At 42.9% G+C, this 18,077-nt stretch overlaps 1 protein-coding gene across 1 annotated transcript in view; it reads left to right on the plus strand.

Moving 5' to 3' along the window:
- Positions 1-4,395: 4,395 nt before the first annotated feature.
- CPB2 (carboxypeptidase B2) overlaps positions 4,396-18,077 on the plus strand; it is a 28,199-nt gene continuing 14,517 nt past the window's right edge. The window contains exons 1-3 of the mRNA XM_077832321.1: positions 4,396-4,560; positions 11,242-11,366; positions 11,467-11,575. Of these exons, the coding sequence (XP_077688447.1) occupies positions 4,396-4,560; positions 11,242-11,366; positions 11,467-11,575 (399 nt within the window). The remainder of the gene's footprint in view (positions 4,561-11,241; positions 11,367-11,466; positions 11,576-18,077) is intronic.

An 18,077-nucleotide genomic window follows, 5' to 3' on the forward strand; every position in this document is an offset into this window, starting at 1 on the left:
CAAACTGGTGGTATGTTCTGTAATTAGATTTCACCTACCCAGTAAAGAGTGTGAATTCCTGGATCACTATAACAGTCTTACCATGAAGTCACAGACAGTCCTCTTTGGCTCTCTAGTCTATCTTGCCACTCAGACAAACTGGACTTAGTGATAAATGGTCACTTACACCAAAAACCACAAAATAATCAGGTTGCTTTCAATCCCAAAAGACCAGTCACTTAACACAGATCAATTGGTACCCTAGCTCCTACACCAAAGACAATGCCTGAAGCCAATCTGTCTAAAGGTGTAATAGCTAGGAAGAAAATTGAGAGAGTTATTTATAGGTTAAAGATAAGAGTCCCTGTTTTCAGCAATGACCGAGCACACCACCTGACTCTTTGAGGCTATAAATCTCACTCTTAAGGACAGCCAACCCTTGGCATCCCTGATACACATGTACTATTTCAGGCTTCTCCTAACTCCCTGATAAGGGTGCATTTAAACCACCACTGTTCTGCACTTATATAGGGGTTGAAAGTTATTCCTTAACTCCCAGTCAGCAGCATGTGTGCATCTCTGGTCTGCTTCCCATCTCAGTCTCTCCCTACAGTGGTGAACAGGCACTGATTTGGGTGAGGGATGCAGTCAGAGGAAGGACACCTAGCTCTGAACTGAACAACTGGGCCACTAAGCAGCACAACAGATAGCTGGCCACTCTAGCTATGGGTTTCAAGCAGGATGATGAGGAGTATCAGTAACTGTAAAGAATGAGAGAGAGGAGCCTGTCAGTGGTATATAGGGTTCCAAATGACCCGCAGCAGGTAGATGGTAGGGGAGGGGAGCAAAGGAAGGCGGAGATCGACAGGATTGGGCGCTGGGAAGAAAAGAGAGCTGGGGCAACTTTAATATGTGTAAGGAAGGAGTATATTCATATTTTGTGGCAATCCAGGACATGCCATCAGGCAGTGTTTTCCCCAGGAATTGAAATTAGTGGGGGTGTTCAAAATTACGGGGGGAGGTGTCAGGGCTGATGAGGGGTGAGACCGTGAGGGTGAAGGTGGGCTGTATGGCACCATAGTAAAAACTGAAAAATGTTTCATGACCATTTTATTAGATTTAAATCATGTTTTAAAATCATCACACAAATTAAAGTTGGCTACTCAAGCCTTCTATGAAGCACTACATCTACATCCTTCTTGGTTTTTTATTATAATTTTGCACAACTCTGCTAATGAACTTCTTGAATGCAATGCATTCATCTTTGGTGGCTTCTTGTGTGTCTGGAACTTCCATTCCTTCAACTGATATGCTCATTAGTTCATTCACATGATCAGGCAGAAGGCGACTTTTTTCAGAACACAAAATTCTATTCAATGATGAAAAAGAATGCTCAGCTGTAGCTGTTGTGACTGGAAGTAGCAAGAGATGAACTCCTACTTCTTTCATCCCAGGAAACATAGCACAAAGATCAAGTCGAGCCACTAGTGATGATAAAAAAGAAGTAGAAGTCAAATCTTCATTCATTCGTTGAATGATATTCCACTCTGTGTTCAAATTCTCTATTCTGTCCTGAGCACATGGCAGCCCCATTGCTGGTAGTGCCTCACTCCACTCAGCTGTCGGTGTTTTATAGGACAGGGATCCGTAAAAGCTACATAGAGGTTGAGTAGAATCTAGAAGTCGCTGTTGTGGATTTTTAAGAATCATGTCTGTGTACTTTTTTCAGTTGTCTTAACAAACACCTCTTGTCCTCTTCACTTAAGGATTCAATATAAATGCCTTCATTAGTCAACTTCTGGACTGAAGTCTTTGCTTCTTCCAGTACTTTTTCAATGCATAGCTCTCTGATTAATCCAATCCAATTAATGTAGCTTCTGTTGCTGGACAAAGATCTACTACTGCTGTAGCAGATGCCTGGATGACATTGTTTAATTACCCAAGTGGTTTCAACATAGACTTACAAGAGAGAGAATGGCAATAGTCTTCTCTGAATGTAGTAGCAAAAGTAATCCACCAGCCTCACTACTTAGATCCATCCCATCTTCATAGATACTTTCCAAAGCCAGTAATAACGGCTGGAGTAATTTTAAAACAACAGCCAAGAATCGTTCATGAAAAAGCCAGAGGGTTTTCCCAGGTTGGACTAATTTGAACTTCAGTCCCACTGTATCTTCTATATTTTCCAAGATATTCAGTCTTTTTGGACTCTTGCTGAAAAAAGAATATAATGAAGACATTAAATGTGTAGCTTTTTAAATGTCTTTTGAAGAGTCTGCAGCTCGTACAAGCACTAGTTGGAGTAGAGGGCCTCTACAGTGTGTATAGGAGAGATTAGGGTTACACTTTTCTCTAAGCAAAGCTTGTACTCCACCATGTCTTCCAGAGAAGTTTGCAGCTCCTTCAAATGCACAAGCAGCCATCTGTTTGGGGTCCAACTGAGAAGCATTTAACTCTTCTAAGATGTGAGTTGTCACAGATGATGCCAGTGTGTCTTCTAAAACTTGAACATCTAGAAATGCATCTACTGCCCTACCACAGATATCAAGATAATGTACACATGACTTAATACTTGATGCTCATTTGCATAGGTGCATTCATCAGCCATGTATGCAAATTTTTTGAATGTGGTGAGAGAGTTCTTCACTTTTTCAACTGTTGAGTCCTTCAATGTTGCATCACATGCTTCTAGCCAGTCAGTTGAGTTTCTTGCAGAAAGATAGTGAGCATTTGCTGGTCTTGTTCAGAACCAGTGTTCAGCTTCAGGATGAACAAGTGACAATGCACTTAACATTGGCCTCCAGTCTGTAGTGTGTGGTATCTCTTGCTTAAATAGAAAGTATGATACCACAGCCATGTTTGTTCGCATGAACTGTGTTATGTCTCCCGCATTTTTAACAGCCTCATTAACACTCACTGGTGTCCTGGGTCAGTGGAGACTCAGAGTTCAGAGGTGCTTTCACATGACTTCACCTCCCAGGTGGGGGGCAAGAAGGCACCTTGCTCATTCCTCCAGCTGCTCACTGTTAGCTCTGGCCACTGTTATTCATTGTGCCACCGTTCACTCCACCACTCTATTGCCAATGGCCCTGCACCATCACTTTCTGCTGCTACCTGCCACTGTGACCTCTGCCAGTTGGTCTCTTGAGGTTCCACCCAGCTCTCAGTGATTTCAGCTGAGCTCTTAGTGGGTGAACCTCGCTGCTAGTGCAGGCTGGGCCATCTCTTCCACAGAAATGCTGTCCCACAGCAGGTCTTAGCACTTTGACCTGATTATCAGTGATTTCAACTGTAGTGGTCACTTAACAAAACAAGAAACTATCCATGGAGCCTAATCAGCTCAGTCTTTAAACAGTGGAGAGGGGCAGGTCAAATAGTACTTGTGACTCAGGCAGACCATCAAGCAAAACACCTGTCCCCACCCTCTCTCTTGATGCACTCAATCAGCAGAGGCTAAGTACAGTTCTACTGCCCTTTACTCAGACAATAAGGTCAACAACATTTAATTACCCTCCCCCCTGCATTCAAGTGATTTGTAACCAAACCCCAGCCAAAATCTATCACCTGGGCAACACAGCTCTGTTTGCTGGACACTTAGGTAGATTAGGTGTGAATGTAAATACAGTTTGGTCCTGAAGCCTTTCCCCCCAGCCCATCACTAGCTATCAGGGAGAGCTCATTTAGACTTTGCTTACAAATCATAATTTGAAAGTATTAGGTTGGCCAACATCACCGAAATGAATGCACTGACATTGTCATAAAAAAACAACAGCTGTATAAGGAAGCTAGTCTATGTTCATACTTCTCAAATGTATTATACTTTTGCAGATACACATATTTTATCATTACATATGGTTCTAAAGTGTGTATTAATGTTTCACAAAAAGAAAAGGAGTACTTGTGGCACAAATGTCCAAACAGCCACTAAATTGGCAACACTGCATGTAACTAGTTCACAAAACGGGGTGGGGGGGTGTTGGGGAAATTCAGGGGGGGGTGTAGGGGGGAGCTTAGGGAAATCCCTGCCATCAGGTGCTCACAGTATGACCTCATCAGGTAAAGAGAGAGGGCAGTTTCTCTGCTGCACTCAGCATCCTCTTGGGACTGCAGCATAAGAGCTAGTTACAGCTTTCTAATCCTGGGACCAGTTATTCACCAGCCCTGATGTCCTTTACAGTGCCTCGGGCTGCTCTAAAATAGGTCAGGCTGGTTCCAGACACACCCCGGGGCTATGGGAGAGCAGTGTAAGAACTACTGCTACTTCAGCTTTTTATCAGCTGGGGACTCCTCCATTTGGGGGAGCTCCAGGAGCTTTCCAGCAATGCAAAGGGGATAGAATCTGGCCCAGCGCTTTCATTGCTTGAACCTCCTTTGGCTCCACTAGCCCCTAAGTCAGAGAAACCAATTGGGACTGAGATGGACTGTTCAGACTTGTACGTCAATACAAAATGTTTTCATGCTCACACTCAAGCCTTTGCTTTTTCTGAATGTCTTTTTCTTTCCAGTGATCAAGTGTTGTGCGCTCTCCCACGATCAGACGGACAAGCTGAATTCCTTCAGAATTTAACCACCAACTTTGAGGTAATTTTTTTCTCTATAAACTCTAGGCCAAATTCTGCTCTCAGGCACACCAATGCCATTCCACTGGGAGGAAGATTTAGATCCCCCTTTCATTCTCTTATGTTATATATTTTTTTAGCTTGTAGAAGCGCAATAGATGCTTTATTTCCATCAATGTAATGTCTACTGATTGAGATGAGCAGATTCCGTTGACTGGTAACATTTTATCATATTATATCAACCACCCGATTTCAGAATTATGTAATTGATTTTGTATATTAGCAGCAACAAAACAAAGATGATAAAGTACTGACATGTGATGGTTGGTAAAATCATTTGTCAGGAAGTCCCAGGAGCATAAGCTGATGCAATTTCTGACTGTATGACTTCTAGGACCCCGACACGCAGGACTGGATTTTACAGTAATTGGTGGTGTTTTGCTAAAGACAGAGTTTAAATAATAAGAATCTCTTCATCTAGAACTCATAATCTCTTAGAACACCAACAGGATTTTGTGATTTCCATCTGCCATTACAGGAAAGAGCATTTAATTAAAATAAGGCATCCAATTTTGTTCTAAAGCACTTCCCCCATTATTTCATCATATTTTCGTTTGAAGTCAGCACCCCATAATGAAAAGCATAACCATTTCCCCAATCAGTGTCGTTACCAGGATCCCTCATGATGTGTCCTGATCATCAGAGCCTTTAACTGCCCCTGTGCCCATAGCCTGTCTCTGTCCAATTTGCTCCCCTGACTCCTGTCGCCCTCCCACCCTTCACCTATCCTTCCCCGCTTCTTATCTCCCTCACCAACTGCTCCTATCCACCTCCTCCACACCAGCTCCCGTTTCCCTCCCCTTTCTGCTGCATCCCACCCTCTAGCTGTGGATCACCCTCCTCTCTCTCCAGCTACTGTGATCCCCTCTTCCCTCACTCTGTATTCCAGTGTGGCTGGGGAGGGGGGGGGGCACGAAAAGCAGAGGAGAGACAATCTCCCTGTACGCAGTTTCAGTCCATGGTGCCACACCCCCTACATGCCAGAAAGAGTAAGTAAAGGGTTTCATGCTGTCTGGAGTGCCTCACAACTGAGAGTGCCAACCTCAGGGCAGACTGTCAAAGACAGGGCAGACACCCCAAACTGGTGGTATGTTCTGTAATTAGATTTCACCTACCCAGTAACGAGTGTGAATTCCTGGATCACTATAACAGTCTTACCATGAAGTCACAGACAGTCCTCTTTGGCTCTCCAGTCTATCTTGCCACTCAGACAAACTGGACTTAGTGATAAATGGTCACTTACACCAAAAACCACAAAATAATCAGGTTGCTTTCAATCCCAAAAGACCAGTCACTTACCACAGATCAATTGGTACCCTAGCTCCTACACCAAAGATAATGCCTGAAGCCAATCTGTCTAAAGGTGTAATAGCTAGGAAGAAAATTGAGAGAGTTATTTATAGATTAAAGCAAGCAAACATACACACAAATGAGTTACCATCTACAGTTCCTAAAGATGACAGAGATATAGTTATCTGTCAATTCAAAATGTCTTTCAGGGCAGACCGAGGGATAACTCCTGGGGATTTCTGCCTTAGTTTAGTGTCTCTGGCCCTGTGAAAATTCAAACAGCAAAGAGATCACCATTTCTTCTTGTGAGCATCTCTATATGACCTTCCCCCAGAGATCAAGCCAATGGGATGAGGGATCCTGCACGTAAATTCTTCCTGGGTGGCTGGGGCAACCAAAAAAGCTTTTTGTCCTTGATGGCTCATTAAGTCTTGATAGTCCTTCTCAATGGGCAAAGGAACTACTCTTCCCGTCTGAGCTCACAAGTTCAGAGCAGGCATTTTACAATTATAAAACAAACTTATATTTTACCTTTTAGCATGGAATGCAGATGTTACAAATGAGATTAATGCATGCAGCAACTTACAAGCATTTCATAGAGTCTAAACACTAAATACATTCTTATAAGACTAATACCTATTTTGAACAAAATTAACATACAGGTGAGCTGGTTTGGTTTCCAGCTATGGGTTTGTCAGTTCTTAGTTAAAGCCTATGGCCTTGGCCAGAGCTGGCATTTGATTTCCAGCATCACAAAGGGAAAGTCTTGCTCAGTTCCTGCAGAACTGGGTTGAAGCATGCTCAGTGAAGGTAGAGCATTCTGTGATTTTCCTGCCAAATTCTAACTAGCCTCTACTGATCATGTGTGAACTGAGAATGTTCAGAGGGTTATAACATGGGCACATTTGGGTGGATTTTCAATGGGGATGCCAAAAGGCACAAAGGTCAAACCCATGCCAAATTTCAAGTCCCTGCTCCAAAGCATGAGGGCACTAAAGCTTCTTAATTAAACAGCTGTAAGAACTTTTTTAACATGGGCAAAACAATGAATTCTTGTTCTCAGAAACAGTGGAGCTATTTTAGCTGAAACTTAAAAAATAAAAATCAGCCTGAGGCTGTCATGTGGCATGAAAATTTTTACCCCAATTTAGTAGGCCAGTTTGGCAAAGTTAAAAGCAAATGCAGTGGAAAACAGGGTCTTATAATGGGAAATATCAGGCAACCTTAAATATAGGTAGTACTGCCTTTAGTAATTAATGGTATATAGAAGATAGAATGACCACTGCCGTTTATCTCCTAATATAAGAACAAAAAATGTCTATTGAAACTGAAAGGTTTCAGAATATGTAACATTTAAGCATAACTGACAAAGGAAATAGTTTTTCACACAATACTCAATTAGCCTGTGGAATTCATTGCCAGAAGATATCACTGGGGTCAAGAGGTTGGCAGGATTCAGCAAAGCATTGTACACTGACAGAGTTATAATAATAAATATCTGAAAATTAACGAGAGTTTTGGAAGGGATATAAACTGTCATGCTTGTGGGCATAAGCTAACCTCTCTCTGGGGGCAAGTTAGCCCATCACTGCCTCCTGCAGAGATTCTTGTGTCTGCCTCTGACATAGTTAGTATTGGCCACTTTGGTGACAGGATACTGGACAAAATGGACCAATGGTCTGAGCCATTCTGACAATTCCTGTGTTACCTGTATTACTTCATTCACCTGCTAGACTCTATGCTAACTTACTTATACCAACTTAGACTTCATTGTACTTCCTTATACTCGGACTTAGTAGGCCAGATTTAGAGAAATATGTACTAGAAGGTTGCATGTTCTTAAAGTGGTTATTGAACAAATACATAAGTTGATGCAATATATATTTTAGTGGGGCTGGAAAGAAAGTGTAAGTTACACCAGTTTACACTCCCTCCAGATTTAGATTCACCTTTGAATACGGCCTTCATACTGGGTATTCAAGACTAGCAGCTTAATTGATTGCATTCAGATTGTGTGATATGTCTCCTTAAAACTAATTTAAACCTCTATTGTCCTGCCTATACTACAGACTGAGGGCTAGATTCACAAAGGTACTTAGGCATTGCAGGCCAGAGGTGCTGATTTTCTAATGTCCCAGGGGAGTGCTTGACTCCCATTCTGCCCCAGACCCCACCCACACTCCACCCCTTCCCCCAAGGCCCTGGCCCCACCCACCCTGCCTCTTCCCACCATGCCTCTTCCCAGCCCTCGCTCTTCCCCCCTATCCCCAGGCGCCTCCTGCACACCATGGAACAGCTGATCACGGCGGGTGGGAGGTGTTGGGAGGGAGGCGAGGAGCCGATTGGCAGGACTGCCGGCGGGCGGGAGGCACTGGGCGTGAAGGGAGAGATGCTGACCTGCAGGGCTGCCAGTGGGTTCTGAGCACCTCTATTTTTTTCCCATGGTTGCTCCAGCCCGAGAGCAACCACGGAGTCAACGCCTATGTTGCAGGCCTTACCCCTAGTCTGCCCCTGAGATAGGCACCCAAGGCTAGATTCATATAGGGGACGTAGGCATTGCAACTCTTAATGTTTTGTGCCTTGACCCTGGTCCATGCCCCTGTGTGGTGTAGTTAAACTGATCTAAGACCCTATGTAGATAGCACTAGATCGGACGGAAGAATTCTTCTGTCAACTTAGTTACCATAGGTATAGGTAGTATCTACATTGAAGCACAGCTGAGCCACTGTCACATTTTAAGTGTAGACAAACCCTAAGAAAGAAGAGTGAGAAGCAGCCTAAGCCAGCCAGAAGGGAGGAAAAGTGAAAGGTTTCAGAACATGTAACATTTAAGGATAACTGATAAAGGAAATAGTTTTTCACACAATACACAGTTAGCCTGTGGAATTCATTGCCAGAAGATAGCAGAGGAAAAGTGTGGGGCTTAGAGCCCAGGTCTTCAAATGTATTTAGGTACCTACCTCCCACTGATCTGGATCTTAGGTGCCTCCCCCTGCCTGGAACCTCTGCATCAGGGCAGCACTTTCTCACAGAAAAATAGAATGACACCCTTATTATTATTTTTTTAAAAGTGTGTGTGCCCCGAATGCCCAGCATTTCCATAGGATGTAAGAAAACCAGCTTTGAGTTCCCACTCAGCCTGATTTAGAGCAGGGACTGTAACCCAGGTTGCTTGAATCCTAGGTTAGTGCCCTCATCACCATGCTATGAGGTATTCTCGGGTAGGTCTCTTGCTCTCTCTCTCTCTCTCAGTCGCCTGCTGAAGCTGTTCCAGTTTAAATGAATAATTAACTATTCACTGAGTCAGAGGGAGACTAACTTTATAGGCCAGAAGTCAGGGCACTTAGCTAGGATGTGGGAGACTCAGGTTCAAGTCCCTTTTACAATAAATATTTAATTATTTTACACAAAGAGGAACAGCTTCTGCAGGAGAGGTTGAGAAAAACCCAGTCCAGTATACCCAATAGCCCCGTGATTAGGGCACTCATCTGAAGTGTAAGCAGAACTGGGTTCAAGTCCCTACTCCAAATTAGGCAGAGTGAGGATTTAAATGTGGTGAGTGCCCTAACTACTAGGTATTCTGAACATGTACTCTCTCTCTGTATGTGTGTGTATATACGTGCATGCAGGGCCCAAGCCTGAAGGTGTGCTGTGCACGTGGCTGTGGGATCAGGTCTGCTGGAAAGACAGGCAAGGAAACACACAGTTTGAGAATCCCACTTGGGGACTGCTAGGACTTTGGCTTGCGCTAGGTCTCCAAGAAGCTATTTAGCTATGGGGTGGCATCAGGACAAAGGCAGTTTTGTGCATGCCCACCAGCAGCAATGTCAGTGCCTATTGGGTTAGGCAGAAGCTAAGCACTAGTTCTGAGAATGTCTCCAGCCTCTAATGGTGGACATAAGCACCTAAAGAGGTGACTAGGTACCCAAGTACCTTTGGGAATCTGGCCCTTCATCTTGTTTAAAATTTAGAATATATTCTCCAGAGGCTTTCTGTACGTTGGTTGTTTCAAAGGCTATAGCTACATTGCACTGCAGCGCAGGCTATGGAGGTATGAATTGCAGAGCACACCAAAATGTTGGGTGCTAACTGTCCCATGTGGATGCTGCTGGTGTGAACTAAAAACTACCTAGTTTGCATTAACATCATAGGCGTCGACTCCATGGGTGCTCTGGGGCTGGAGCACCCATAGGGAAAAAGTGGCAGATGCTAAGCACCCACCGGCAACCCCCCTCAACTCCCCTTTTCCCGCCCCACTGCCTCCTGCCCGTCGGTGGGCCCCGCCGATCAGCACTTCCCCCTCTTTCCCCGCATCTCTTGCCTGTCACGGTCAGCTGTTTCACAGCGTACAGGGGCTCTGGGGAGGAGTGAGGGCACTGCACGCTCCGGGGAGAGAGCGGAATGGGGCGGGAAGAGGCAGGGCAGGGGTGGAGCGGGAAGAGGCGGGGGCTTGGGAGAAGAGGTGGAGTGGGGGCAGGGCCTGGGACAAAGTGGGGGTCAAGCACCCCCCAGCACATTGGAAAGTTGGCACTTGTAATTAACATAGTCCTGTATGGTGCATCAAAATTAATACAATATTCAAAGTGTAGTTGCACCAGATCCAAGGAGAGAAGAGCTATTATTTACCTACTTCATGACACGTTGATGTTGAATATGCAGCAAAAAAATTGCACTGGCCTTTTTTCGCATTATAAATTCATGTCTAATTTGCTGTCCACTACCACCCCTAAGTCTTTTCAACATTATTGCTTCCCAATTTTCAATCTCCCACTGAATAGCTGAGTTTCAGATTATTTTATTTCATTAACTTTCATTTTCCTAACTTGAATTTTACTAAAATGAATTTCATTTTATTTTCTGCCCAATTTTAATCTCTCTAGACCCCTTTATATTGCTGCTTCATCTGGATTTATTTTGAAATCCCTTCTGGCATTTGGTTCAGCTCTAATCAAAGTAATCACTGAATACAATAACTGCAAAAACTAGTCTGAGCTGCATTAATTCCCCAAATACCCTCAGGAAAAATAACCCTCCACTGATTTGAGGATTTGGATTGTAATAATCAGCTAAACAGATATATTAAACTAGTAATATTATATCATGAAAGGTGATGTTCCTGCCTTTGTTCTTGATTTATGAATTTATATTCAGCTGTTATAAATTTTTCTTACCCACACACTTTTCATTTTCAGCAATAGCATGATGTGACAGCACAACACATGAAACTGCTTCCCACACATGACCTACTAGATTGAAAACATGTATTGTGTTTTGATCATGTTCAGAATGTTTACTAAATGGTAAAGTATTTTTTCTTTCCTTGTGAAAAAAATTGTTCTTGGAAACTTCGTAGGTTATTCTCTGGAAACCTGATTCAGCTGAAAACATTATGAAGAACAAAGAAGTCCATTTCTATGTCAATGTGTCCGATATAAATGATGTGAAAGCTGAGCTAAACCGATCCACCATCCGATACAAGTATGATTCTTATTTCTTGCTGTGAAGATATGAAATCAGAAATTCAAGCCAGTTGGCGACACTGCTTAAGAATGATTTATGCTTTTTGTTTGTTGTTCAGAGTTTTGATGGACGATGTTCAAGAAGTTATCAAAAAACAAACTGTCAATGACACAGTCAACCCCCGCAGTTCTGCATCCTATTATGAACAATATCACTCTTTGAATGAAGTAAGATACGTTATATTTTTCTCGTGATCCTTTATGCATTTATTGTTATTTCATTAACAAGGGCTTAAATTTAATTTGATGATGATGGTGATATGGACTGTCTGGTGGAGATATGGACTGTTACATGACACCACTATAGGGGAAACAATTAGATTTGTATTGATTAGCTAATAATAGTTCACTTTAATACAGTACCTTTACTAAAGAAGGATCCAAGCACCTTACAAAACACACTACATAAGAACCACTTTACCCACCAACTGAAATCATATGAGAAATTTAAGGTAGGTGCAATGTAATTACCTAAAATGAAATTTGGTCAAGACATTTTAGATTTCATGTAAATGCTCACCCTATGTCTACAATCATAACTTCAGTTGCTTCTGAAAATATAATTCCAATGGATCATTCTGTAGTTCACCTAAAAAGGCACTCTGCATGGTGCAGTTGTGTATTTCTGCCAAAATTGCCTTAACATGGATTGAATGTTCACTCCAAAGAAGTCTTTAGTAAGAATAATGTGGAAAGCTCATTGAAAGCAAGGTTAGGGAAAATGCAAAGAAAGGAATATGTTTTTCTTTCTTGATTAATATCTTTTCTTCCTTGCTGCTGCAAAAAGTTATGCTAGATGACCTGCTGCGTGTTTTACATCTCTAATCTTCCACCTGTGATTTCATAGAATCATAGAATATTAGGGTTGGAAGAGACCTCAGGAGGTCATCTAGTCCAACCTGCTGCTCAAAGCAGGACCAACACCAACTAAATTATCCCAGCCAGGGCTTTGTCAGGCCAGGCCTTAAAAACCTCTAAGGATGGAGATTCCACCACCTCTCTAGGTGGTGCTTCACCACCTTCCTAGTGAAATAGAGTTTCCTAATATCCAACCTAGACCTCCCCTACTGCAACTTGAGACCATTGCTTCTTGTTCTGTCATCTGCCACCACTGTGAACAGCCTAGCTCCATCCTCTTTGGAACCTCCTTTCAGGTAGTTGAAGGCTGCTATCAGATCCCTCTCACTCTTGTCTTCTGCAGACTAAATAACCCCAGTTCCCTCAGCCTCTCCTCATAAGTCGTGCCCCAGCCCCCTGGTCATTTTCGTTGCCCTCCGGTAGACTCTCTCCAATTTGTCACATGCCTTCTGTAGTGGGGGGGGACCAAAACTGGACACAGTACTCCAGTGGTAGCCTCACCAGTGTCGAATAGAGGGGAATAATCACTTCCCTCGATCTGCTGGCAATGCTCCTACTAATACAGCCCAATATGCCGTTGGTCTTCTTGGCAACAAGGGCACACTGCTGACTCATATCCAGCTTCTTGTCCACTGTAATCCCCAGGTCGTTTTCTGCAGAACTGCTGCTTAGCCAGTCGGTCACCAGCCTGCAGCGGTGCATGGGATTCTTTCTTCCTAAGTGCAGGACTCTGCACCTGTCCTTGTTGAACCTCATCAGATTTCTTTTGGCCCAATCCTCCAATTTGTTTAGGTCACTCTGGACCCTATCCTTACCTTCCAGCGTATCTACCTCTCCCCACAGCTTAGTGTCACCTGCGAACTTGTTCAGGGTGCAATTAATCCCATCATCCAGATAATTAATAAAGATGTTGAACAAAACTGGCCCCAGGACCGATCCCAGGGGCACTCCGCTTGACACTGGCTGCCAACTAGACATCGAGCCATTGATCACTACCTGTTGAGTCTGACAATCTAGCCAGCTTTCTATCCACTTTATAGACTTTTCATTCAATCCATACTTTTTTAATTTGCTGGCAAGAATACTGTGGGAGACCATATCAAAAGCTTTGCTAAACTCAAGCTATATTACATCCACCGCTTTCCCCATAGCCGCAGAGCCAGTTATCTCATCATAGAAGGCAATCAGGTTGGTCAGGCATGACTTGCCCTTGGTGAATCCAGGTTGACTGTTCCTGATCACCTTCCTCTCCTCCAAGTGCTTCAGAATGGATTCCTTGAGGACCTGCTTCATGATTTTGCCAGGGACTGAAGTGAGGCAGACTGGTCTGTAGTTTCCAGGGTTCTCTTTCTTCCCGTTTTAAAATATGGGCACTATATTTGCCTTTTTCCAATCGTCCGGGACCTCCCCCGATCACCACGAATTTTCAAAGATAATGGCCAATGACTCTGTAATCACATCAGCCAACTCCCTCAGCAACCTTGGATGCATTAGATCTGGACTTGTGATCTGGAATGGTGGCCAAAGCATGAAGGGGCATACAAGGATGGAGTTCCAAGGGGTTCCAAAGAGGATGGAGCTAAGCTGTTCTCAGTGGTGGCAGATGACAGAACAAGAAGCAATGGTCTCAAGTTGCAGTAGGGGAGGTCTAGGCTGGATATTAGGAAGCACTATTTCACTAGGAGGGTGGTGAAGCACTTTCAAATATTACACTTTCATGATAAAGAGATTGTACTTGTCTGAGGTGAATTGAAAAATACTATTTCCCTTGTTTTTCATTTTTACAGTGCAAATATTTGTAATAAAAATTATAATATAAAGTGAGCACTGTGCACTCTGTAATGTTGTGTTGTTACAGAACTCAATGTATTTGCAAATGTAGAAAAACATGAAAAATATTTAATAAATTTCAATTAGTATTCTAGTGTGTAACAGTGCGATTAATGATCAATTTTTTAATTGCGATTAGTTTTTTTGAGTTAATCGTGTGAGCTATTTGCGATTAATCAACCGCCCTAGTTTAAAGTATGTTACCAAAATGTTCCCCTTTCTGAAAAATTAGGGTGAGGTTCCCCTGCTTGGCCCACTCTTAAAATGCAGTGACAATTGTCAAGGAGAGATTACACGGGGTTACTTAACACAGGGGGTCATCACATAAAGATGGGATTGAATTGTGTATACTGACTATATTTGGGTGTACATTAGGGTGGTCTCTTAAGACAGGAGGTCACCCAGGGCTTGATCCAGTGCCCACTGAAACCAGTGGAAAAAGCTCCATTTACAGATTCTTAGATTCCAAGGCCAGAAGCGACCACTGCACTCATCTAGTCTGGCCTCCTGTGTAACACAAGCCATACAACGTCCCCAGAATAATTCCTAGACCATCTCTTTTAGAAAAACATCCATTCATGGTTTAAAAATAGTCAGTGATGGAGAATCCACCATGAACCTTTGTGATTAGTTCCACTAGTTAACTACCCTCACTGTTAAAAATTTACACATTATTTCCAGTCTGAATTTGTCTAGCTTCATCTTCCAGCCATTGGATCATGTTATGTCTTTCCCTGCTAGATTGAGAGCCCATTATTAAATATTTCTTCCCCATGTACTCATAGACTGTCATCAAGTCACCCCTTAACCTTCTCTTTGTTAAGCTAAATAGTTTGAGCCCTTAGAGTCTATCAGAATACAGCATGTTTTCTGATCCTTTAATTGTTCTTGTGGCTCTTCTCTGAACTCTCTCCAATTTAACAACATCCTTCTTGAATTGTGAGCATCAGAACTAGACACAATATTCTAGGAGTGGTCACACCAGTGCCAAATGCAGAGGTAAAACAACTTCTCTGCTCCTAATCAAGATTGCCCTTTTATGCATCCAAAGATCGCATTAGCTCTTTTAGCCACAGTATCACATTAGATGCTCATGTTCAACTGATCATCCACCACGACCACCAAATCTTTTTCAGAGTCACTGTTTCCCAGGATAGAGTCCCCCAACCGGTAAGTATGGTCTATATTCTTTGTTCCTTCATGCACACATTTAGAGTTAATCATATTAAAACACATATTGTTTGCTTGCATCCAGTTTACCAAATAATCCAGATCACACTGAATCAGTGACCTGTCCTCTTCATTGTTTACCACTCCCTCAGTTGTTGTGTCATCTGTAAACTTAATCAGTGATGATTTTACTTTTTCTTTCAGGTCACTGATAAAAATGTTAGATCGTGTAGGGCAGGGATCGGCAACCTTTGGCACGTGGTCCATCAGGGAAAGCTGCTGGAGGGCCAGGCCAGTTTGTTTACCTTCAGTGTCTGCAGATTTGGCCGATTGTAGCTCCCACTGCCCACAGTTCGCTGTTCCAGGACAATGAGGGCTGCGGGAACCAGGGCAGGCTAAGGAATGTGCTGGCTGCTGCTTCCCACAGACCCCATTGGCCTGGAGCGGTGAACCGTGGCCAGTGGGAGCTGCAATTGGCCGAACCTGTGGACGCTGCAGGTAAACAAACCGTCCCGGCCCGCCAGTGGATTTCCCTGATGTGCTGTGTCATAAATATAAAGGGAAGGGTAACCACCTTTTCGTATACAGTGCTATAAAATCCCTCCTGGCCAGAGGCAAAGTCCTTTTATTTGTAAAGGGTTAGGAAGCTTAGGTAACTGGCTGGCACCTGACCCAAAATGACCAATGAGGGGACAAGATACTTTCAAATCTGGAGGTTGGGGGAGAAAGGCTTTGGTCTGTCTGTGTGATACCTTTGCCGGGAACAGAGCAAGGATGGAAGCCCTCCAACTCCTGTAAAGTTAGTAAGTAATCTGGCTAGAAAATGTGTTAAGTTTTGGCTTGTGAAATTCGCTGTGCTGGAGGAAATTTGTATTCCTGTTTTTGTGTCTTTTTGTAACTTAAGGTTTTGCCTAGAGGGTTTCTCTATGTTTTGAATCTGACTGCCTGTAAGATTATCTTCCATTCTGATCTTACAGAGTTGTTCTCTTATCTTTTTTTGTTCTTCTAATAAAGTTCTGTTTTTTAAGAATCTGATTGGGTTTTTTTGATCTTAAAAATCCAAAGCTGGTCTGTGCTCATCTTGTTTATTCTCAAGACTCCCCAGGAAAGGGGGTGTAAGAGCTTGGGGGGATATTTTGGGGAAATAGGAACTCCAAGTGGTCCTTTCCCTGTTCTTGGTCTAAATCACTTGGTGGTGGCAGCATTTTATCTAATCCAAGGGCAAAGACTTTGTGCCTTGTGGAAGTTTTAACCTAAGCTGGCAGAAATAAGCTTAGGAGGTCTTTCATGCAGGTCCCCACATCTGTACCCTAGAGTTCAGGGTGGGGAGGGTGTTATACCAATAAAATAAAAACCAGCAGGAGCTTATTAAAGCGGAAAAGGCAAAATGCCACATTTATTATGAATACAGAAAGAATCATAGTAAGCAGTTAGTTATAGCTATAACATTCCATTCAATTTCATATTTATTCACACATTCATTCATACACACACACACACACACACACACACACAGGTTCTGCAAGGTTGTTATCATAGTTACCAGCCTTAGAGTTGCTCATGCCAAGCCACTGGCCAGGTGGGCTGGACATGAGGAGGGAGCAGGGCCTTGTCAGATGCTCAATTGATGCTCCTGGAAGTTGGTTTGCAGAATCAGACCCCAAAGTTCTCACTTTCTAGAGTCCATTTTTATAGGAATTTTTTCCTATGCCAGTCTACAGGAATTGCTTCATCATGCTGTTGCTGAATCAATCAGCAGATGTCACATTCCTGATGGCTCCGTGCTGCCAGATGTTATTTTGTTCTTTGGTTCTCCCATTCTTGAGGCTGTTGGGTGGATTCCAGTCTGCCCTCCGGGGGTCCTCTGTTATTTCCACTTGATGCCTTCTTCGGCTGATGGACACTGGATTCTTAGGCTGGCACCTCCCTGATCATTCAGTTATTATCCACACCAAGCATCCATCCACATAAATCCTCTATCTCTATTTTAATCACAATTGTTAACAAAGCGAGATGAATACAACAAAAGGGCGGGGAGTCTCTGGGTGCTTTTTCTGTTGTTACAGAGTATTGCTTTGAGTCTCTCTCTGTGTGAGTAGTTATTGTTACAAAGAACTGCTTTGAGAACAGAAAGAAAAGGAGTACTTGTGGCACCTTAGAGACTGCACTGAATGCATCCGATGAAGTGAGCTGTAGCTTATGCTTAAATAAATTTGTTAGTCTCTAAGGTTTCACAAGTACTCCTTTCCTTTTCTTTTTGCGAATACAGATTAAAACGGCTGCTACTCTGAAACCTTTGAGAATAGACTCTGTCTTAGAATGTACTAACACAATTAGCAGCTTGCAAGTTTCACACATAGAGGGAGAGAAACAGTACCAAAAACCAAGAGACCTCTTAATTAGTAATACCCTGGAATTTAAACTATGGGGAATCAAACTCATTTGTGATTTTAATACAGAACTTCTTTAATATGATCCAACAAGGGAACCCTGACAGGCTGCATGCCAAGGGTTGCTGATCCTTGGTGTATAGCCAGGAACAGATCCCTGTGGGACCCCACTAGAAACACATCTGCTTGATGATGATTCCCCATTTACAATTACATTTTGAGACCTATCAACTCACCAGTTTTTAATCCATTTAATGTGTGCCATTATAAATGTGAATCTTTATATCACTCTAGTTTTTTATTCAAAATGCTATGTGGTACCAAGTTGAATGCCTTACAGAAGTCTATTACATCAACACTATTACCCTTATCAACCAAACTTGTAATCTCATCTAAAAAAGATACCAAGTTAGTTTGACAGG

The sequence above is a fragment of the Eretmochelys imbricata genome, chromosome 1, assembly GCF_965152235.1.
Source record: "Eretmochelys imbricata isolate rEreImb1 chromosome 1, rEreImb1.hap1, whole genome shotgun sequence".
NCBI classification, from domain to species: domain Eukaryota; kingdom Metazoa; phylum Chordata; order Testudines; family Cheloniidae; genus Eretmochelys; species Eretmochelys imbricata.